Consider the following 21,626-nt stretch of genomic DNA (forward strand, 5'->3'; position numbering starts at 1 on the left):
GCCCGGAAGTAAGGAGCAGGGCTAGGGCTGAGACAGGCTCAAGGATAGAGGGCAGGCAGATCCGGGCCCACTTAGGAATCCCTCAGTGAAGACGGAAGGAGACGAAGGAGAGGCCGAGGCCTGAGAGGGAACAGGGCCAATGGAGAGGATAGCTGGAAACGTTAAGTCAGGGACGTGGACGCGTCTGTAAGGTAGTCACCATTCTGTTTAACATGCTTTAGAGAGCATCGGCACAACAGCACATGCAGTTAGATACAGTTGTTTGAGGGCGCTGAAAGAAAACAGGACTTGACAGAGCCAGAAGGAAGAAGATAGACGGGGTAAAACCAAGGTCTTAGAGCCGGGGACTCGGGGGGCGTGGTGCTGAAGGAATCGGGAACTCACGGTTTAAGAACACAGTGTGCCTCAACAGGAAATCACTCTGTGGTCCGTGTCACTCTTTTATATGGCCATCAACCTCCAAGTACTACAGCCCCAGTCCCTGGCGGCCTCGGCCACTCGGGCAGCTCACAGCCAGCCTTTCCTTAAGCTCCAAGCTCCAGGCTAGCTCTGCTCCCAGTCTGCACATCTTGGACCACACCCTCCAAGAGGTGGCGTCGGCTCTCAGCCCTCAGGTCCAGTGGGGGGGGCAGCAGGAGCAGGTGGGCTCGGGTCCTCCAGCTGCACATCATGCAAGTGCACTGTGGGGGTGCTGGGGTCTTTGCCCACTCCTTGGTTCGGGTCAGCCTGGTCTGGGTGGTGCCGGCGCACGTGCTTCACCACCTGGAACTTCTGCTTGGCCTTGTAGCTGCACAGGCGGCAGAAGAAGGGGTGGCGGTCGGTGTGGGTGAGGGCGTGGTGGCGCAGGCCGGCGGCCCATCGGAAAGCACGGTGGCACACGTTGCACACGTAGGGTTTGGCCTCACTGTGCTTGCGGAGGTGGGTGCGCAGCAGGAAGCGTGTCTTGAAGGCCTTGCCACACTGCTCACACATGAAGGCCCGTGCCTCCCGATGCCGTGTCTCCTGGTGCACACGCAGCGCGTCAGCTCGGTTGGTACAGTACTCACACTCGGGACACTGGTATGGCTTCAGTCCTACAGGACAGGGCAGGGCCAAGGAACAAGTTACTGAAGGGGGCGGAGCAGCATTTAGTGGCTCTAGGAGTCCCTGTGATCCTGGGACATGACACACAAGTGGCAAGCTGACCCACGACCACATCTATAGAACATTCCAGCCTCGCCTGACATTTCTAGGACCTTCTCCTGACACAGCTCCTTGTATACAATGAGTGCTTAATGAATGCTGATAGCTCATGGGACCCCTGAGTAGCCACCTGATAGCAATGGATACTCACCCAAATAGACGGGGGTTTCCAAATGGAAAACTCTAACCCTCTTTTGACCATGGGGTATTCATGGAACTTAGGAATCCATTTAAGTAGAACTCTTTGTTCAACTCAAGAAGTCAAAGAAATGCTTAGGGGAGTGTCTGGGTGGCTCAGTGGTTGATCCTTGGGGTCCTGGGATCGAGTCCCGCATCAGACCCCCCGCAGGGAGCCTGCTTCTCCCTCTGCCCGTGTCTTTGCCTCTCTCTCTGTGTCTCATGAACAAATTCTTAAAAAAAAAATGCTTGAGAAGAAAGGAATAGAAGCAAGAGAAGCGGCATTCGCTGATGCAGAGTGCCTTGAAAGTCATGTGGTTATTTCCTTTACATGAGGGGATCATATCCAAGAGGCCATATCCCTCTTCTGAGCACCTATACTTCACACAGAGTCCATACCCAGAAGAAAAAAAGGAAGTTAAAACTAGAGAACCTTTCACATTCTTGTTACTCCTAAAAGTTCCATCATGTCTGTAGGAACCAAGTATCATCCCTCAATCACACGTTCATGCTGGGGGGTTCTCAGCGGGAGTACCACAACCACCAGGGAAACTTTTACAAAGTATGCACGCCCAGGCTCTCCGGTTCACCCCCCTTCTGATTCTGATAAGTCTTCAGTGGGTTGGGAAGCTACTCTGGCCATCGAGCCTCCCCTCTCCCTCCAGTGTGTGCCTGCATCTGAGTGAAGACATCCACCACTCGGGGGGGTTGCCTGTGCCAGGGAATATGGGGGACCCCTCGGCACTGTCGAAACCACAGAGACCCACCTGTGTGCTTGGTCATGTGGTACTTGAGCTGGTTGACCCACTTGCACTTGTAGCCACAGTCAGGGCACAGATACTTCCGTTCCTCCTTGTGGATCCGCATATGGTACTGAGGAGGGAAGAGCAGAGTATGCCCGGGAAATGTGCCCCCTTGTCCTCGGTGGATGCGCTCCCATCCTAGCCATACTCCCCCCCACCAAGCGAGCTCCCCGGTCTGGCCACTTTGAACCCTAACCCACTGGGCCTACCTCTAGGTCTGCCTACCTCTGCCCTAACTCAGCTCTGCCGCTCACTACCGGGGCCTTTGGGTGCCTAACTCCGAACTCTCAGTTTATTAGCCAGTACGGTAAGAAATAACAGAAATAACCATCTCCTGTTTTGCAAGGATTCAAATTCCAGTGTTCGGCATCCAGTAAGTGCTCGATAAACGTTGGCTGTTACGATCTAGATTCCCCCCGAACCACCACTGCCTTTATCGCAGGCCAAGCACATATAATGGCATTTCATCTTTGCAACGACCCTATGAAGTGTCACCCCCCACCCCCGCCCCTTCACAGGGGTAGAATCCGAGGCTTGGAGACGGTAAGGGGCCTGATGAGGATCCCAGACCTAACTGGGAGTCAGGACTGGAGAACCCAGGTAGTTTCCTCCATGGCCCGCTTGCCTTCCCTCGCCACCTCCCCCAGCACCCCCGCCGCGGCCCCTGACCTTACCTTGAGGCGGGAGGGGTCAGCGCAGGCATAGGGACAGAGGTGACAGCGGTAGGGCTTTTCGCCCGTGTGGATGCGGCTGTGCCAGGTGATCTTCTGCCGGTTTTTGGTGCTGTAGGCGCAGTCGGTACACTTGTAGAGCCGGGTGCCCCCGTGCCCCTTCACGTGGTGATCGAGCACCAGCTGGTGGCGGCACGCAAAGTCGCAGAAGGGGCAGCGCAGGGGGGGCTGGCTGGCACCCGCGCCGCCCTCCGAGGCCGCCGCCGCTGCTGCCTCCTCGTGCTGCTCCAGGTAGTGCTTGACCAGGCCTGCGCGCTCCCGGGCGGCGAAGTCACACAGCTGGCAGCGGTGGCTGAAGTGCTGGCGCCTCCGGTGCTCGTCCAGCGCCGGGCGGCTGGGGAAGGCCTCCCGGCAGGCCCCGCACTCCAGGCGCGGATGCTGCTTCCGGGTGTGTCCCCGCAGGCTGGCCGGGCTGGGGCACAGCAGCCCGCAGCGGGAGCAGTGCAGGGGGCCCTCGGCGGCCTCGGCCGGGGAGCCGGGCGCCGGCGGTGCGGGCTCGGGATGCCGGCGCAGGGCGTGCTGCTTGAGGGCCGTCTCGGAGCTGAACTGGGCCTCGCACTGCGGGCAGGCAAAGGCAGGGGTGCCCCGGTGGCAACTGTTGACGTGGCGGGTGATGTCGTGGCGCAGGTAGCCGCTGTAGTCACAGAGCGGACAGAAATGGGTGGGGGTTTTGTCGTGTACCCTGAGCCGGTGCAGGCGCAGCTTCGAGTTGGTGCCAAATGTCTGGGGACAGGAGCTGCAGGGGATGCGGCCGACACCCGTGTGTCGGGACTGATGTGCCTCCAGCCGGTACCGTCTGGTGGTGGAGAAGTCACAGAAGGGGCACTGGTGTGGCTTCACCCCCTCGTGCTTGAGGCGCCGGTGTTGCTGTAGGCAGCGGCTCTGTTTGCAGGTGAAGCCACAGTCCCCGCACTGAAGAGGGGGCCGGGGCCCGCGGGCTGCGGCGGCAGGAGGGTGCCTCCGCTTCTGGTGGAGCCTCAGGGCGGCGGCGGCCGGAGTGGTGAACGAGCAGAGGCTGCAGTGCAGCTCTCCAGACTCTTCGAGGGGGCAGCCCCGGGTCTGGTGGGTCCTCAGAGCCCGCTCCTGCTGGCAACTAAAGGGACACGTGGGGCAGGAGAAGCGAGCCCCCTTCTGCTTCGGAACTGGGGTGGCGTCCCCGCTCCCAGGGCTGCACTCTGCTCCTCCACCGTTTAGGGAGGCAGCATCCCTGTTGCTCAGGAGGGGTGCAGGCTGGCTCTGGGAGGCCCCTCGCTTCCCTCCCCCGCCCCTGCCGCCCCGGCAGCCTTCGGCCACGTGAGAGGTGATGGAGGAGAGCCGAGAGCAAAGGAACGTGCAGGAGTTGCAGTGGAACTTGCCCTGCTCGAAGTGGAACTTCTCAGGGGTCTCTGCGGCGGAGGCGTTTCCTGCAGGAGGGGCCGTGGGGGCACGCAGCGTGCTGGGGGGCTCCTCTACCTCTTCTGGCTCCTTAGCCAGCACAGCAGCAGCAGTTTTCGGGAGCACCAGCTCTACTTCCACTGGTGTAGGTGGGGGCCTCCCGCTTTCTGCAGCCTCTGGGACCTGGGTGTCCGGGGGCAGGGGACGCGGAGGGATGGGTGAACCCGGTCTGGGCAAACCCTTGTTCTTTCTCAGCAGGACAGGGCACTTCTTCAGCAGGTGGGTGCTAAGGCCGCGCTGTTGCTTGAAGCTAGCCCCACACTCGGGGCACAGCAGGGGGTCCCGGCGGCCCTGGCACCCCGTCCTGGAGTGCACACTCAGGGCCTTCTCCCGACGCGTAATAAAAGGGCAGTGAGGGCAGCGGAAGGCCCGCCCCTCACCCTGGATCACCACCATCTGAACGCGGCCCTCCAGGACCAGGGCCTCTGCTTGCTCTTTGTCCTGCCTCCGCAGGGCCTTGAGTAACGACTCTGACTCAGGGAACTGGGGAAGGGGAGCGGTCTCGGCGGGCATAGCCGCCTTGAAGGTTCCCACCCAGCCGTCGGGGGGCTCCTCTGAGGAGGGGGGGTTTCTGGGGGTCTCAGGGACTGGCTTTTCCAGAACGGGCTCTTCTTTGGCACCCAAGCTGGAAGTCTCGGCGCCTTCGAAGGTAGACAGCTCTGTCAAAGTTCCATCTGGCCCTTCTAGTCTCAGCGGCTCTGAGGGATCCAGGGGCCTGAACGCCACAGGGTGGGTTTCGGCGATCTCCTCAAGGGGCGGCTCGGCCACAGGCTCCAGCTCCACCCCCAGGGTCTCTAGGTGCAGTGTGCAGCCACCCTCCTCGACCTCCGTGGGACTGGGGCTGCCAACCAGGTCGTCCCCCTGCGGGCCCTCACTGCCATCCTGTCTCCCGGCGCTCTCCTCCTCACTGGTCTCCGGCAGGGCCTGGTCCAAGGGGGGCTCGGCAACAGTATCGGGGTCGCAGCCTGGTCCCTCAGGCCGGGCAGGCGGCTGGCTGGAGGGCTCGGAGTCCGGTGAGGGGGTTGGGCAGGGCCCGGCACCCTCCGGCTCCTGGCCGGCATAGCGGAGCTGCCACACCTGGTCCCCGGGCACGTAACCGTGGGCCTTGCGCTTGTGGAAGAAGAGGGCGGTGTTGCTGAACGTGCGGTAGTCACAGAGGGCACAGCGGAACTCCCGGAGGCGGGTGTGCTTGCAGTTCTCGTGGCTCAGCAGGGCCTGCTTGTGGCGGCTCTGGTAGCTGCAGTAGCGGCAGGGGTAGAGCGGGGCCGGCGTGCCGGGCCGGTGCTGGGAAGCCATGTGCTTCCGCAGCTCGTACTTGCGCTTGCAAGCGAAGGCGCACACCTCGCACATCAGGGACTTGCCCTGGTGGCGCAGCTTGTGGCTGCTCAGCTGATCCGCCCGGTGGCAGCGATAGGAGCACTGGTTGCACTGGTATCTGGTGGGGGGAGGGGGGATCGCCATTACATACATGTTCACAAACAGCTGGTAGGCCCTTTGTGCACCAGAGGCCCTACGCTCAGTAGGGTACACATGTCACCTAGTTTACTCTTTGCCGCCACCCTGTGACACAGGCATCTACTTACCAGCAAGGAGATTAAAGCACAGAAGTCAATAACCTGCTTCAGGTTACAAAGTGAAGGGCGGAGGCTTCAGGGCTCATGTTTCAAGCCCTACTCTCTATGGCTCCCCAAAGGGAGGACGGCTCACTATGGACTCCTAGGGAGCTGCCAGCTTTCTGTGCCGAGGCCCCATTCTCCCATGGAGGCACGAAAGCTGTGCCACAGCTCGGAGGGCAGCTTGCCTGAATTGGGAACATGGCTAGGACTGGGGTTGCACGCGGGGTCTCCCTACTTTCCCAGGCCTGAACTCTGTGAGAGCTTGAGGGATGCCTTCACCTCTAGGCCTGGACTCTGGGTCTGCGCTCCCTCCAGAGCCCAGGCAGCTTTCACCGTGCACACTGGGCCACAGGTGCAGAGGCCAGCTATAGGCACCGGCACGGAGATGAGAGGAGCAGAGAGGGGGCATTGGGAGGATCGCTCTGGGGCCAGGAGAGCAACTGGAGTTCAAGACGAGGCTGGCTGAGCATGAGCTTCCTGGGACAGGGAGGGGGGCATGCACGTGCTCATACCTGAGGTCCCCTGCGTGCTTCCGCATGTGCACGCTGAGGTAGTGCTTCCACTTGGTGACATAGCCACACTCAGTGCACATGTAATCCTTGGTGTTGGAGTGCGTCAGCATGTGCTTGGACAGGTAGCTCACGTCTCGGCACGTGAAGTCGCAGAGCTCACACTTGTGAGGCTTCTCACCTTATGTGCGAGTGGGGGTGGGAAGGAGAGGGGAGAAAACACAGGTCACACACGGATGGAGTGAGCACACAGACCGTCTCCCCCGGCAAGCTTGCCCTGCTGCCAGGAGCCAGCAGAAGCTTCATGTGCTGCCCGAGGTGTGGCTGGCTCACAACAGTCGCTGCTGCTTCCCAGCCCTCTCAGACAACTCCTCCCCGCCGACACGGAGAAAGCCGGAATGAAAGGGAGGAGCGTGTTTTCCAAAGCCAGCTTGAAAATCTACCCTTGATCTGTTGTAGAGCTTGTTGGCACTGATGGCCAACTGTTCCACTTACCCTAATTCCCTCCAGTTTTGTGGAAGAGAAAAAATTGGGCCATATGACACAGTAGTTAAGAATTCGGACTCTGGGGCAGCCTGGGTGGCTCAGCGGTTTAGCGCCGCCTTCAGCCAGGGCCTGATCCTGGAGACCTGGGATCGAGTCCCACGTCGGGCTCCCTGCATGGAGCCTGCTTCTCCTTCTGCCTGTGTCTCTGCCTCTCTCTCTCCTCTCTGTGTATTCTCATGAATAAATAAATAAAATCTTAAAAAAAAAAAGAATTTGGACTCTGGAGTCCAACATGGTAATAAAGATCTTAATAGGTAACATGTACAGAATGCTCATTCTGGGCCAGGCCCCCCGATGAGCACTTGATAAAAATGCCCCCTCTTCCCAACCCTTCCCCAACAGCCTTACCAGGCAGGTGCTAGGACTGCCCCATTTTACAGAGAAACCATAGAGCTATGAGGTGTGATTCCAATCCCAGGTCACGACTACTGTGTGGCCTTGGGACAGGTCACATAACCCTTCCAAGTCTGTTTCCTTATCCCCAAAGAAGGGGCAACAAAAATTCTGACCGCTCAGGGCTGGTGAGAAGATTAAACAAGATACCCCAAAGTCCTCAGTGGTGCCCAGCAAGACTCAGGGAAAAGCTGTCCATGGAGTTGGACAAGAGCTGCCATGAAGAGGCGGGGGGCATGTTCCTTCAGGACCGTCCCCTGTGACCCCTGCCTGACACTCAGCCCATTTCCCTGTGGTGAAAGGAGAGCAAAAGGGTCTTCTAGCTCCAGTTCTAATACTAGCTGTGCGATCCTGAAACAGGCTGTTTAAATGTTCGGTTTCTCTCCTTTACCTGCCTTCCTTGCAAGACTGTTATTACGCATCAAATGAGGTAATAAATTTGAAAGAACTCATCCAACTATAGAGCACTGCAGAGATGGGAGACTGCAGGAAGGGCCTCAAAAAGTGAGGTTTGGTGGCTAAAGTATGCACAGAAATGAACTGCTTCATGGGAACAGTGACAGCTTTGCCCTAAGCTGCCAAAAATCTGTCCTCCCAAGCTAGTCTTCAAAGAGATTTTTAAAAAAAATATCTGTCCAACCCACTGGTGTTTGCCTAGGGATCACAAATGGGATGATGCTGTAGCAGGAAGCCTAATTCGGTTGTCACTCAGCGGTAATGCTGGCAACTAATTAAAAGAGTCTGAGTCAGCTGCCAAGGCTACACTGTGCTCAGTCCCCTCACCCCGGCTCTCATAGCACATCTCAGAATTGAAATCACAAAGGAAGGTATCTCTTTCCTGGTCAGGGTTTCTTTACTTCTATAGGTTGGAGACCAACCCCTCTGTCTTCCTGACAGGAGACAGAATTGGAAACAGCCTTAAGGGTGAGGCTCAGGAGATGCCTGGATGGCTCAGCGGTTGAGCATCTGCCTTTGGCTCAGGTCGTGATTCTAGAATCCCAGGATCGAGTCCCTCCTTGGGCTCCCCTGCGGGAGCCTGCTTCTCCCTCTGCCTGTGTCTCTGCCCCTTTCTGTGTCTCTCATGAATAAATAAATAAATAAAATCTTTTTAAAAAAATTAAAAAGAGTGAGACTTAGGTGGGGCACCTGGATGGCTCAGTTGGTTCAGCATCTACCTTTGGCTCAGGTCATGATCCTGAGGTCCTGGGATGGAGCCCCCTGTCAGGCTCCCAACTCAGCAGGGTGCCTGCTTCTCCCTCTCCCCCTGCTCGTGCTCTCTCAAATAAATAAATAAGTAAGTAAGTAAGTAAATAAATAAATAAATAAAATCTTTAAAAGGGGGGAAGGGGTGAGACACAGAGGCACAGTGGTTAGAGCACGGGCTTTGGATCAGACTGCCTGGATTCAAATCCCACCTTAATCACTTTACTAGCTGAGTGACGCTCAACTTAAGGCTTGTTTGTAAACTACGAATGGTAGATTTAGCTCCGGGGATACTGGGTCAAAGAAAACAACAGATGCAGAGCCCTTCCTGTGTCCTGCACACAGTAAAAGCTTGTTTGCCATCACCGGGTGGGTCGTGGTCACCTTACGCTCCTGCAATCAGGGAAGGTGGCTCACCCGTGTGCAGCAGCATGTGGCGGATGAGCACCCTCTTGTGGGCAGTGGCGAAGTTGCACTCAGGGCACTGGTGGATCTTCTCGTGGGCGTGCATCTTGCCCACGTGGTCCTGGTAGGCCACAGGGTTGAAGGTGGCAAAGGGGCAGAAGGTGCAGCGCAGCTCCTCATTGCCCGGGTGGCCCTGCTTCTTGTGTTTGCGGAACAGGTGCTTATTGGAGCAGGCAAAGTCACAGTGCGGGCAGTGGAAGGCGTAGTGGCTTTTGTGGTGCGCCTCCATGGCTTCGGCTGTGGCGAAGAGCATGGGACAAGAGTGGTGGCGGCACTCCACGGCCCGCACGCCATGGGTCTCCTTCAGGTGCTTTACAAAGGCCTTGCGGTCAGGAGCCGCGTAGCTGCAGCCCTCCTGAAAGCAGCGAAGGGGCAAGGGCCCCGCTGCGGCTGCTGCCGTGTGGCTCTTGAGGTGCTCCTTCAGGGCCTGGCTGAGGCGGAACTCCTCACGGCAGACAGGACAGGCGTAGGTGTCCGAGTAGAAGTTGGAGATATCCTCGTGCATGCTGGCCATGTGGCGGTTGAGCGCATTCCTCTCCACTGCGCTGTAGTGGCACAGCGGGCAGCGGTGGGCTTTCTGGCCGAGCTCCCGCAGCAGATGGGTCTTGAGCTTGCTCTTGCTGGTGAAGAATTTCTGGCAGTTGGGGCACTGGAGGCTGGGATCTGGGAAATGGAGATGGAGGTGCTCCACCAGATGTGTCCGCTTCTTAAAGCAGCGCTTGCATTCTGAACACATGTGGGTCTTGAAGAGGGACTCGGTGCCAGAAGCCACATCCCCTGGGAGAAGGAAAGGTAGAGAAGGTTGATGGTGAAGAGTCTTGGATAGGCCAGGGGCTGGAAAGATAATGGGAGAACCACAATGTGCCTGGACACAGACATTATGTGGCCTTTCCCCTTTCTCTCCAGGAAACCTAATGATAGCATCTCAAACAGTGTAGTCTCAAAAAAGATAAGAAATTCAAGTATTTAAAAAGGCAAAATTGCAAGGATTTATTTACTATTCCAAAGCCTTTGTCTAAAGCTGCTCAAGAGAACAATCTGGATAAAACATTCTTGTTCTTCCTGCCTTGTTCGTGGGGGTTGGCAGCGGAATTAGCAGGATTGGTTGAAAAGAAAAGAAACCCAGAGTGTGTAGAAGGGAAGAGAAGATGGTAAAGTATTCCTGCCTCCAAACACTGGCTCACGGAGTTCTAGGTCATCTTTTCTATTCACTTGACAGTAAACAGGCCCCCTGTGGGATAGATGGCTTTCAAATGTTGTTCCAGCAAGTCGGAAAACGGGGAAGCAAGGATTCAGAAATAAAATTGTAGTGGGCACAATGCCAGATGAGACAGGCTGTCAATCAGTAACTTCTGGCTTTTTTTTTTTTTTTTTTAAGATTTTATTTATTCATGAGAGACACAGACAGAGAGAGAGGCAGAGACACAGGCAGAGGGAGAAGCAGGCTCCCTGTGGCGAGCCCAATGCGGGACTCGATCCCGGATCTCTGGGATCATGCCCTGAGCCAAAGGCAGATGCTCAACTGCTGAGCTACCCAGGCATCCCATCCTCTGGCATCTTTTATATGCCTATCACCCTCTCCTTTTCTGCAAAAGAGCTTTCTGCCTGAGGAAAACCAGCCCAGGAGAGCAAACTCAATTTACCCCTACTCTGTGTTTCCACGGTCTCTACCCATTTATCATTTTCCCACTAAACATATCAAAGTGGAAGGTTAAGAATAAAAGGATATGAACCAAAGCCCAGAAAACCAAACCCTAGAGCCTCAATGCCAGACTCTCCACAATCCATTCCTCCCCACCACCGAGGTTCAAGCCCAACCATGTCCTTACCTTCTAACTGCTGAGCCCCCTGGCCTTTCTCCAGGGCTTTCTGGGAGTCCTTCAGGGCGCCACTCTCCTCTTCCTCTCCGTCCTCCTCATCTGCTGACTCCTGCCTAGGCAAGGCTGTATCTGCTTGTTCTGAAACCTCTTCCTCTCTAGGGGGCAGTTTGGGAGCTGGAGACACATAAAACTCGATGATATCTCTAGGAGCCAACGACAGCAGTGAACGCTTGTACTGCTCCTCTTCCTGGCTGGCAGGACCACCCCTCCCCGTTTAGCGTGAGAGAATCTAGGATTCTAGGTCTATAGGTTTATTACCACTCAAGACAGGGACAGGAAGACCAGGAGCTAGGATATCATTAATGCTCCAACCTAAAGCAGATCCAACCTTAGATAACACCATCCTCAGATCCCTCGAAGGGAAGGGCTTTGAGATCACTGCAGTGGGGGCCAGGGGCTGTGATGGACGGAGGGGGTGGACTGCACTTCCCCAGCTCGGCTCCCCAGGGCTAAAGGCTGGTGGCTCAGTGCAGGCGAACACAGCCTGACCTCACAACTGCTCTACTGAGAAGCCTCACTCAGTAATTCAGGGTCACACCCTGGCCCCTCCAATCCGTCCCTTCTATCCCTCCACAGAGGTAGTTGCCTCAGTGAGGCAAAGACCTAGGACTCTCTCCCAGGAAGGAGGGAACAGAGCACCAACCAGTCTTTGCAAGGCCAAGTCTCTTAGCAGAATCTGGCCTCCTCTGGCCTATTGCCTCCTGCTCCTCTTCACCCAGACCCTTTTTGAGATTGAGAAGAGTAAGAATCAGTGAAGTGCCACCCTCCTTGAATGATTCTTTTCAAAATAACCCCAGTTCTCTGGCCCAATCCCACACACTCTAAAAGGAAGGCTATAGACTTTCTACCAGTGGCTGTAGCTGCTAAGGAACCTTTTAGCTTTTGCCCTCAGAAAGTTCTGAAATGAATCAAAAAACAATAGTGGTCAAGTGACTTCAAGGCCACCGTGTTGCCAAAGTCAAATTTCACTCTTTGTCTCATATGTTCTGACCCGTCCGAGGTTTCTAGATGCAGCTACTGCTCCAGATTCCCTTGTGTTCAGGCCTACAGCCCTGGAACCAACTGCCTATCCCATGGGACTGCCCGTGGCTGCGTTCCCGGCAAGGTCCTGCCGGGCCTGGGCCTCCTACCTGGCAGCAGCTCCTGGGATGGAAGACCCCGACGGGCAGACAGCTCTCCCTGTGTCCCGGCCCCGTGGCTCCGCTGATGCTGCCGGAAGAGTTTGACGTTGGAGCCCATGAAGCTGCAGTAGTTGCAGTGGAAAGGGTAATGGGCCTGCCGGTGCAGCTCCATGCCCTGATGGCTCCCGAAGAGCAGGGGGCAGCCCCGGAAAGAACATGGCACAGGAACCGCGGCGTGGGCCTGCCTCAGGTGGTGCTGCAGACCCTTGCGATCTTCCGCGGAAAACACACAGCCGGACTCCGGGCAGGAGAAGGTGTCTGGAGCACCCCGGTGGGTCTTGAAGTGGCTTTTCAGGGCCTGGGGTTGAGCAAACTCCTGTCTACACACCGGGCATGGCAGAGGGCTATCTGGTGGGCCCTGGCCCTGCGGAGGGCCAGAGAGAGTGAGGTTGCTGGGGGTGAGCTCTACAGAGCAGGGGGTGCCAGAGAGGCCCTGCACGGGCTGTATAAGGGTCTCAGTGCACTGGTGCAGGGCCAGCAGAGTGGGCTCTGCGAAGCTCTGCTCACAGCGCTCACAGAAGTACACCTCCACCACCTTTACCAGGACACCTGCAGGCAGAGGACCGACAGAGAAAGGCACAGAATCAGATGGAACGAGACTCATAGGAGTTAGCTTCTAGGAGAAAATGTAGGTGAATCTTTTAATATTAGTGGAGCGGAGATGGACTTTAAGTCTTACGCCTGGACTGTAAGCCCCATAAGGTCAGGGACAGTCCACCGGCACACGTATTTGGATTCTCGGGATCTAGCATGGAATTTGCCGTAAGATGGGTATTTACTACACATTTGCTAAATAAATACAAGTGTTAACCAAATCCAGAAAGCGTTAAGAAAAGGCAGCAAGTTTTGCCCAAATGAAAAGATTAGGAACTGACAAGAGAAGACAATGACCATCTGGGGATAATATCTATAGTATAAGTGACAAAGTGTTGCTTTCACGTTCGGTAAGAAGATTTTTACAAAGGCACAGTAATCCACAAAATGGAGAACATTCATTTTCTAAAGACCCCAATCGTGTGCAGAGTAATCACTGCCATTTCTTAAGCAATGGGCAGGACCTTGATAAAGAAAAAGGCCTGGGAAACACTTGGTCCTCCACCTGCCCTACACGAAGAGGGACCCAGAGTTCTGTGAGGTTTAGGCTGCTGTGCTTGCTCATGGTGAAGCCATGACTCAAGCTCAGGTTTGTGCCACATCTACTCTGGTGGTTTTTTTTTTTTTTAATTATTTCTTTATCTAAGTGAAAATTCGGTACAACAGTTTAAATGACATGGATGTATCTACGAAAACAATAACCAACCTCACCCTCACACACAATTTGGTCTTTATCCTTTTAGGCTTTTCTGAGTCACTTCTCTGCAAGTTGCTTCTGCTTCTTCTTCTTCTTTTTTTTTTTCCCCACTTGCTATATAGCCCAGATACTTATTTCTATGAGTACCTTTAGGTCTAGCTTGTATTTTTTTGTCCAGTTGGTAGTACTTCCAAGCAGGAACAGGTCAAAACAAGGCACTGCCCTTACTGATGCATTTAGGTTATTTGCAACCATTATAAATGAAGCTGCTCTAGATAGCATTACCCCTGTATCCTTGCGTGTGTTTGTGAGTCTTTCTAGAGGACAGAGCCCTGGAAATGGAATTACTGGGTCAGAGTACGCAGATTTTAAAATTTGTTAGGTTGATAATTTGACCTTCAAAAGATTATACTAATTTATGTCGTCCATAAGCTATAAGACAGTACCTGTTTTCCCACCAACACTAGGTATTATAAAAAATGTATAATTTTTGCAAAGTTAAGTAACAATAATGGCATATCATAATTTTTTTTTTACAGTTTATTTATTTATTTTTTTTAGTAATCTCTACATCTAACATGGGGCTTGAGCTCACGATCCTGACATCAAGAGTCACATGCTTTTCCAACTAAGCCAGCCAGGCACCCCTCATAATTATTTTTAACTAGTATTTATTTGTGTGTTAGTGAGATTAAGCATTCTTATAGTTATTGACTATGTTTACTTTCCCTTTAAAAAAAAAAACCCACTCTTTCTTTTTATTATGGAGCTCTTTGAATTTTAAAGAGATTAACCTCCTTATATATTGCAAATGTTTTTCCCATGTTTGTTCTTTCTTTATTATTTGCTTCACCACACAGAAGTTTAGAAACACTCTATGATCAAATTAGCTAATCTTTCCCAGGATTCGTTGTCACTATACTATGCTGCCAAGGGAAGTTGTGACAACTGTCGCCGGAGGATGGCAGTTAACAACCGGGAAGTCACCTAAAAATAAGAAGTTGTAGATATGGGAAGAATAAAGGGGAGAATTTTCTCTAGCATATATAAACGCTCAACTCCCACTCTTGACAACATGCCTTGGATGAGTTATGTATGTTATATACAAGAAACTAGGGCAAGGAAATACCAGACTACCTCTGGGAAGCCTTGCCAAGCCCAGGGTGGTAGAGACGCTGGGCCTTTTGCCTAATCCTTGGCTGCAGTTCCTGAGTGGGAGGGTCGATATGGGGGAGAGAATTCCTGAGGGGTATAGGAGTAAGGATTGGGTGGAGGTGTCAGAAAGGTCTTCCCTTCTGGACTACTGCCTAGCACACATGAAGTCCTCGCAGAGATAGACTGCCAAGAGCTTGGTACCAGGCTGTGAACCACCTTGCCAGCCTTCAATCAACATTCACCAACTGCAAATCAAATTACAACATCTCTAAGAATAAAAATAATATGCTCCCTTGTGTTCTCATCATATTTATATAGAAAGGTCAAAAATAGCCTAGACAAAACATCAAGGCTAAGTGAAGTGTCCCAGTGGCCTGCTAGTGACTGTGTTTGTACCTGGGGTCTCTCCAGGAGCACCTGGGGACAGGTTTCCAGCTACTGCTTCCACAATGATTTCCATATTCCCTGTGTCCTCTTCAGTTGCCGTGGCCTCTACCAGCAGGCAGCCTGGGTCAGCCGGCAAAGCTGTGGGGTTCCCAGCAGGACAGGGGCTCTGGACGGGCTCCAGGATTCCACGGTTAGAGAGAGATGGAGGAATCAGCAATAGCTCAGGGCACAGTCCATCCATCTCCCCAGTGCTGTTGGTTGGCTGTGAGTCCAACACAGGGTCTGTCATCGCCACTGGGTGTTCTGTCGTCTCTTATGTGCTGGTAAGCCAATGGAAGAGAACCCAAACAAAATATAGTTAGAAATCTCACTTTCATGGCACCAGGCCCAGTGGTTGAGCATCTGCCTTCTGCTCAGGTTATGATTCCAGAGTCCTGGGATCAAGTCCTGCATCAGGTTCCCTCCAGGGAGCCTGCTTCTCCCTCTGCCTATGTCTCTGCTGCTCTCAGGAATAAACAAACAAAATATAAAAAAAAAAAAAAAAAAAAAAAAAGAAAGAAATCTCACTTTCTTCTCAGTTGCTGTGGGGGCTCCGCCCAGGACCGTCCACTTAGGCATTTCCTTGTATGGCAGCATGCCACACCTAGCTAGTCTAGAAGTTTTCTTTTTACAACAATGTTCAGAACAAAAAGTATACAGACGCCAGTAGGGATCAGTATTAGGAGAGAGCCAACAGGTTTTAGCCAATATTTAAAGACTGAAGGTTATGTTTCTTGAAGCTAAGTGACCTTGGTGAAATCGTTAAGAAATCTGGGCCTCAGTTTTCTTATCTGCACCAAAACTGGGGCCAAGAGATCTCACATGTCCCTTCCCCTCTTAACATACTATGAGGTCACTATTCCTTAGTGCGGGTATAAGGCCTTTCCTTCAGGATCTGGCCCTGCCGACCTCTCCAGGCTCATCTTCCACCTTGCCCCTCAACACCTTGATCCAGTCGTTCCAGTGAGTTGCCATCCCGCAGGCGCACCACATTCTCGTTTGCTCCCATACCATCACACATGCCTGCCGTGCCCCACGCCCCCCACGTTTGATAGACCTATCCCCTTCTCCATTCTCTCAACTCCTGTCCTTTAAGAATCTGCACAGATGTCACTTCTGCTATGAGGGCTTCTTGACACCGTTCACAGAAGTTACTGTCTCTGGAGTCCTAACAGCACCTTGCGCTTAGCTCTATCAGCAAGTCTCCCACGGCACCACCGTTACCGCTCAGTCTCCCTCCCACCTGGAGCTTTCTGAGAGCAATCTACTGACATTATCACTTCACTGAACACAAACCACAACAATCTACACAAGTCAGACAAATGAGATTCTAGTGAAGAACTGCAGACGTCGAAATGCATCAGAGGCAAGGTAGCTTTCCAGAGAGATAACAAACCAGCTAAAGTAACACGCCTGGGGAAATTTCAGACTCATTGACTACAGCTTCACACTGAAAACCCTAGAGCAGAACCCGAGAAATGAATGGCATCTAAACTGCATATCCTGTTACACGCAGCTAAAATTAGCTGAAGCCAAATAATCAGTAATGCATGAGAACGACCTTAGTGGCTTCATGAAATTGAGTCACGTGGGTCAAATAAGGGCTTGGGGCTAGGAAATCAGGTTGCAGGTGAGAATCCTGCAACTCTAAATCTCAGGTCAGGGGACTCAGAAGGGAGCTGGGAAGTGCACTTCCACAGTCAGAGGATTCTCCAGAAACCACAGCCTGCACTTATAGAATATTCTCGCTGCTCTGCGGGGAGCCACGGAGGACAAGGCGCCGTCTAGATGGGAGAACCTGAACCTCCAGCCGCTGGAAGGCAGGTGAGGTGGGAGACAGGTCATACGAGGTGAAATGCGCGTACCTTGGGGCGGAGGCATTGAGGAAGAGAAAGGACATATTAAGGGACAGAGAAGGCCTGGGGAAAGAATGAGACCCGGCCTGGGGACGGAGGCACCCGAGTTCCCACCTGCCTTTGGGCTCTGACTCACCGCGTGGCCTCAGAGGCAGTCACCTCGCTTCCAGGGCCTCGGCTTTCCTATCTGTAAAGTGGAGGTGATGACAGCGTCCGCATCGTTGGGCGGGAGCGAGGATCACAAGAGCCAGCAAGTGGGAAGGCCGTTTTGTAACCTGCGAAGCTTGGGATGGAGCATCGTCACGATTACGGTCCTGAGGAGAGGCAGCGGGTGACCGGGCGGGGTCCGGAGCGGTGACGCGGCCGGGGCACGGGGACCGCTGCTGCGCCGCGCCGGGGCCGCGATCGTCGGCGTGCTCCCTTCAGCGCCTCCTCCCGAGGGGTCCCGCCGCCCAGGCCCACGCTCATCCTGGGGCTCGAGAAACTTTTGCCTCCGGCCCGCTCCACACGCACCCCGTACTACTTCCCGCCCGGCAGCCGCTCACTCACCTCCCGGCCCAGGGCGGGCGGGAGCTGCGTCTCTATGGTCCGCCAGCTGCAGGAGCGGCCTCCGGGGACTCCCTTTGTGCGACCGCCTCCGGCCCAGCCGCCTCTGGGGCTTGGGGGGCCAATGGAGGCCGCTCTGTCTCCCCGTCGTCGGCTGGAGGGGTACTCTATGGTTCCCTCCGGCCTTTCCCCTCGCCCCTCCGCCCGCCGAGAAGCCCAGGGAGTACCATCGAGAGCTGCGGGGCAGAGTGGCACGGCCCGCCGGGTGGGTGTGGCGGGAAGTAGGTGAGGAGCGCGGGGGCGGGGCCGAGAGCGCTTCCCTGGAGCGCGCGGGCCGAGACCATCGAGAGGGAGGGCCAGAGAGTCATGGCGGTAAGGGGGCGGGGTGACGGCTTGCTGCGAGCCACGCCGCCCGGGGCGCGAGCTGGGCTGTCGAGGGGGTCGGGAGGGGGTTTCTGGGCGCCGGGAGGGTCGGGAGGGGGCAGGGCTTTGTCCGCGGCCTTCCGTGCATGGGTATTTGGGCATTCTGGATTCTACTCTGAGCCCCGGCGGTGGCCGCGGCTGTCAGTGCGCCGCCCGGCGCGCCCCGCGCGGAGCAGAGCGGCAGAGGGGCCGGGGAGCTGTGCTGGAAACGACGCGGCCTCCTGCCCCTCGGCATCCTGCGGTCTAGAATTAGACTCGGTCACGTTTTATTGGGGGTGGGGGATTCGGGGGGAAATCTCCATGGAGAAAGCAGCAAGTGGACAGGTCTTCACCTGGAGAGGGAAGGAATCCATTCGAATGGGCGGTTCCGAGTAGAGCGACCTGCTGGAGCAGAGAAGGTTGTTGGCGCGTTAGGCGCTAATCCGAGTGGCGGAGGGTTTTGAGTACCAGGCAGAGGACTCCTTACCTAATTCAGGGATCTGTTGAGAGCCAGCCATCGGAGCTGGTGCAGTAGGGAGAGTAGTAGGACTGAAGCGGACTTTATCAAGAAAGATCTGGATCCCTGTGGAGCAATTTGAAGCAGTAGGCAGGGAGACCCATTAAGATGACATTTCAAGAAGTAAAATTAATTTGAAAGAGACAGTTTAGTTGGGAGGTGACAAAGGGCTAAACAGGACATGAGCAATTGAGCACGTGAAGGACAGGGTATTTGAAGGACATTTCTCATGAAGTTAAGGTCAGCGGAAGAGAGTAGCTTCTTCATCCCCGGTTAACTCTGGCCAGGGGACCCCTTTCTATCTCAGCTAGTCCCAGAGGCCACAAAAATTCAGTTCATTATGCTGATGAGAAGTTGGTTACGTTGCCCTCTCATGTTTAAAGAATCTTCAGACCTAGTCCTCTGGCAGAAAATGAGATGAACGGGATAATGAAGAGCAAAATGGAAAGAGGGGCCTGGAGTTCCAGCTCTTGCATTCCAACACCTTGTCGTCCCCACAGATGTTGAAACACACAGTAGCACTGACCTGTCCTTCCTGCACCTGGCTTCTGGGGCAGGGAGGGAGCAAGGGTGAGGAGGGATTGTGGAGTCCAGTTTCTAAACTAGTCTTGTGCTTTGTCCTGTCTCTGCTGCTCCCCTTCCTCAGGTTTTGAAAATGCCTCAGAGCCTGTAAGGTTCAGTGTTTCCTTGTCAAGATGCCCCTCTCAGACTTTATTCTGGCCCTGAAGGACAATCCCTACTTTGGGGCTGGATTTGGGCTTGTGGGTGTGGGCACGGCCCTGGCCCTGGCCCGGAAGGGTGCCCAACTGGGCCTGGTGGCATTCCGGCGTCATTACATGATCACACTGGAAGTCCCTGCTCGAGACCGAAGCTATGCCTGGTTGCTTAGCTGGCTCACCCGCCACAGTACCCGTACTCAGCACCTCAGTGTTGAGACTTCGTACCTTCAGCATGAGAGTGGGCGCATCTCCACTAAGTTCGAATTTGTCCCCAGCCCTGGAAACCACTTTATCTGGTAAGAATGGAAATCAGGGAGGGCCAAGAAAGAAAAGGAGAACAAGGGGAGCTCGATTTGACTCATCCTTTCACCCTGCCTTGACCATTTTTATTCAGGTATCAGGGGAAATGGATCCGAGTGGAACGAAGTCGAGAGATGCAGATGATAGACCTGCAGACGGGAACCCCTTGGGAATCTGTCACCTTCACAGCTCTGGGCACTGACCGAAAGGTCTTCTTCAACATCCTGGAGGAAGGTGTGGGATAGCACAGGCTGGCTTTACATGAGGGTTGTAAGGACGGGGGCGCTTGACATTGGAGGAAGGGAAGCTTGGACAGGGCAAAATGAGCCCAGAGGACCAATCGGAAAGCTGTTTTGGCACAGCTCTGCCTAATTGCACGGTAAAGAGGAATTATTGGCTTTGTCTCATCTTCCTCGTCCTAGCTCGAGAGCTGGCCTTGCAGCAGGAGGAAGGGAAGACAGTGATGTACACAGCCATGGGCTCTGAATGGCGCCCTTTTGGTTATCCACGCCGGCGGCGGCCACTGACTTCTGTGGTTCTAGGACAGGGTCTGGCTGACCGAATTGTTAGAGATGTCCGGGAATTCATCGATAACCCCAAGTGGTACACTGACAGAGGTGAGAAGTCTTGGCCAGACTGTTTTTGATGTGGTGTCAAACAGCCTGGGTCTGTGGCCAGACCAGGTGAATGAATATAAAGCTCGAGCCCAATTTTCAGAGAAAAGTTGCCCTAGCATTGATTTCTTCCTATTCCAAGGCTATTCCAAGGTCATCAAGCCACCAGGGGGCAGGGTTGGGAATGAATGTGGACTTCTGGGGTGGAGTACTTGAATCCGTTGAATCCGTTTTAGGTCTTTGATGATCATCTTGGCTGTATTCCTAGGCATTCCCTACAGACGTGGCTACCTGCTTTATGGGCCTCCTGGTTGTGGAAAAAGCAGTTTTATGTGAGTAGGGTCACATTTTCTCTTAATCTGTAAACTGGAGGAAAAAATAGGGCTGTGGAGTTGCAAAGGGAATTGAATTGTGGGGACCAGGGAACAGGATAAACATTGGGACAGAAGCATTCGGGTGACAGAACTAGGTCTCTGAGAGCCACTGGGTTGGTGAGGACAAGTATTTGGGTCCAAGAACAGATTCCCAGGTTGCCCACCACCTGTCCTCCCATCCTCCATAGCACAGCCCTGGCTGGGGAACTGGAGCACAGCATCTGCCTGCTGAGTCTCACAGACTCCAGCCTCTCCGATGACCGGCTCAACCACCTGCTGAGCGTGGCCCCACAGCAGAGCCTGGTGCTCCTGGAGGATGTCGATGCAGCCTTTCTTAGCCGAGACCTGGCTGCAGAGAGTAAGTGAAGGGAAGGGGAAGCATTTCTAGATGAGGGTCAGTGAGGTAGAGGAGTGAGGAGCAGTGGAAGGAAGTGGAAATCCCAAGGGCTGACGGAGGATGCCTGGATTGGCAACACAAGAGGCACTGCTAAGTTGGAGAATGTGGTGGGGAGTCGAGAGCTTAAGCAGGGTCATGACCAGCTGCAATTCTTTATCTCTGCCTGCCTCTAGACCCAGTCAAGTACCAAGGTCTAGGTCGCCTCACCTTCAGCGGACTGCTCAACGCCTTGGATGGTGTGGCATCCACTGAGGCACGCATCGTTTTTATGACCACCAACCACGTTGACAGGTAAGAAGGGGTGAGGCCCTCTGAAGCTGTGAGGTGAGACTCCACCCCCGCAGCCCCATGGGTGGGAGATCAGGAGGTTGAGAGGGACCGACATTTCTGGGGGGTACTGGTACCTGTTGACTCTGCCTTTGCCGCCTTGTGCTCTTAGGCTGGACCCTGCCCTGATACGCCCCGGAAGAGTAGACATGAAGGAGTACGTGGGCTACTGCTCACACTGGCAGCTGACCCAGATGTTCCAGAGGTTCTATCCAGGGCAAGCACCTTCCTTGGCCGAGGCCTTTGCAGGACGTGTCCTTCAAGTCACAACGCAGATCAGTCCTGCCCAGGTACAGGGCTACTTCATGCTGTATAAAAACGACCCTGCAGGGGCCATTCACAATGCTGAGTCTCTGAGGACATGACGGGCAAGCTGTGCTCAGCGCTTCTCCTCTAGATCAATAAACACCTGCCACACCACTCTGCTTTCTGGCCTCCCTCCCTGCCTCCCTGTATTGGTACTTAGGTCAAAGGCAGGGGCCCTCAGGCATCCACAGAGGCCAGTGCTGGGGGTATAAGCTAAGGCAAAGCTGGAAGAGACACCATGGTAAACAGGGAAGTACAGTCTTCGATCTAAAGGCA

The 21,626-nt window shown here is 54.5% G+C and overlaps 2 protein-coding genes across 9 annotated transcripts; one reads left to right on the plus strand and one right to left on the minus strand.

Annotated features, from left to right (window-relative positions):
* Positions 1–187: 187 nt before the first annotated feature.
* On the minus strand, positions 188–17,539 carry ZNF142 (zinc finger protein 142). Of its 5 annotated transcripts, none has more exons than XM_025441800.3 (10): positions 17,398–17,539; positions 16,985–17,131; positions 14,963–15,273; positions 12,070–12,669; positions 10,889–11,053; positions 9,012–9,836; positions 6,456–6,633; positions 2,837–5,762; positions 2,127–2,232; positions 188–1,073 (listed from the first exon to the last, which is right to left on the minus strand). In XM_025441800.3, the coding sequence occupies exons 3-10, from the start codon at positions 15,240–15,242 to the stop codon at positions 604–606; spliced, it is 5,550 nt and encodes a 1,849-aa protein (XP_025297585.1). In that variant the 5' UTR covers positions 15,243–15,273; positions 16,985–17,131; positions 17,398–17,539; the 3' UTR covers positions 188–603. The 5 variants fall into 5 exon arrangements, with proteins under 5 accessions (XP_025297585.1, XP_025297584.1, XP_048962566.1 ...); XM_025441799.3 differs by having other exon boundaries at positions 16,985–17,162; positions 17,398–17,535; XM_049106609.1 differs by having other exon boundaries at positions 16,985–17,441.
* LOC112656454 (mitochondrial chaperone BCS1) lies at positions 16,419–21,464 on the plus strand. Of its 4 annotated transcripts, none has more exons than XM_025441820.3 (8): positions 16,419–16,816; positions 18,960–19,328; positions 19,427–19,566; positions 19,755–19,949; positions 20,215–20,278; positions 20,509–20,678; positions 20,891–21,008; positions 21,157–21,464. In XM_025441820.3, exons 2-8 carry the CDS (start codon positions 19,009–19,011, stop codon positions 21,407–21,409), a joined length of 1,260 nt encoding a protein of 419 aa, XP_025297605.1. In that variant the 5' UTR covers positions 16,419–16,816; positions 18,960–19,008; the 3' UTR covers positions 21,410–21,464. The 4 variants fall into 4 exon arrangements, with proteins under 4 accessions (XP_025297605.1, XP_025297606.1, XP_025297603.1 ...); XM_025441821.3 differs by lacking the exon at positions 16,419–16,816 and adding an exon at positions 17,522–17,659; XM_025441818.3 differs by lacking the exon at positions 16,419–16,816 and adding an exon at positions 17,675–17,766.
* Positions 21,465–21,626: the final 162 nt, after the last annotated feature.

The sequence above is a fragment of the Canis lupus genome, chromosome 37 (genome assembly GCF_003254725.2).
Source record: "Canis lupus dingo isolate Sandy chromosome 37, ASM325472v2, whole genome shotgun sequence".
NCBI classification, from domain to species: domain Eukaryota; kingdom Metazoa; phylum Chordata; class Mammalia; order Carnivora; family Canidae; genus Canis; species Canis lupus.

Coding starts and splice junctions, on each gene's coding strand:
- ZNF142 (XM_025441800.3), bottom strand. CDS start 15,242: ATGACAGACCCTGTGTTGGACTCACAGCCAACCAACAGCACTGGGGAG. Junction 9,837..10,888: donor GGGGGCTCAGCAGTTAGAAG/GTAAGGACATGG, acceptor TCCTTCTCCCAG/GGGATGTGGCTTCTGGCACC. Junction 2,233..2,836: donor CTGACCCCTCCCGCCTCAAG/GTAAGGTCAGGG, acceptor TTCCCTCCTCAG/TACCATATGCGGATCCACAA.
- LOC112656454 (XM_025441820.3), top strand. CDS start 19,009: ATGCCCCTCTCAGACTTTATTCTGGCCCTGAAGGACAATCCCTACTTT. Junction 19,329..19,426: donor CCTGGAAACCACTTTATCTG/GTAAGAATGGAA, acceptor ATTTTTATTCAG/GTATCAGGGGAAATGGATCC. Junction 19,567..19,754: donor CTTCAACATCCTGGAGGAAG/GTGTGGGATAGC, acceptor TCCTCGTCCTAG/CTCGAGAGCTGGCCTTGCAG.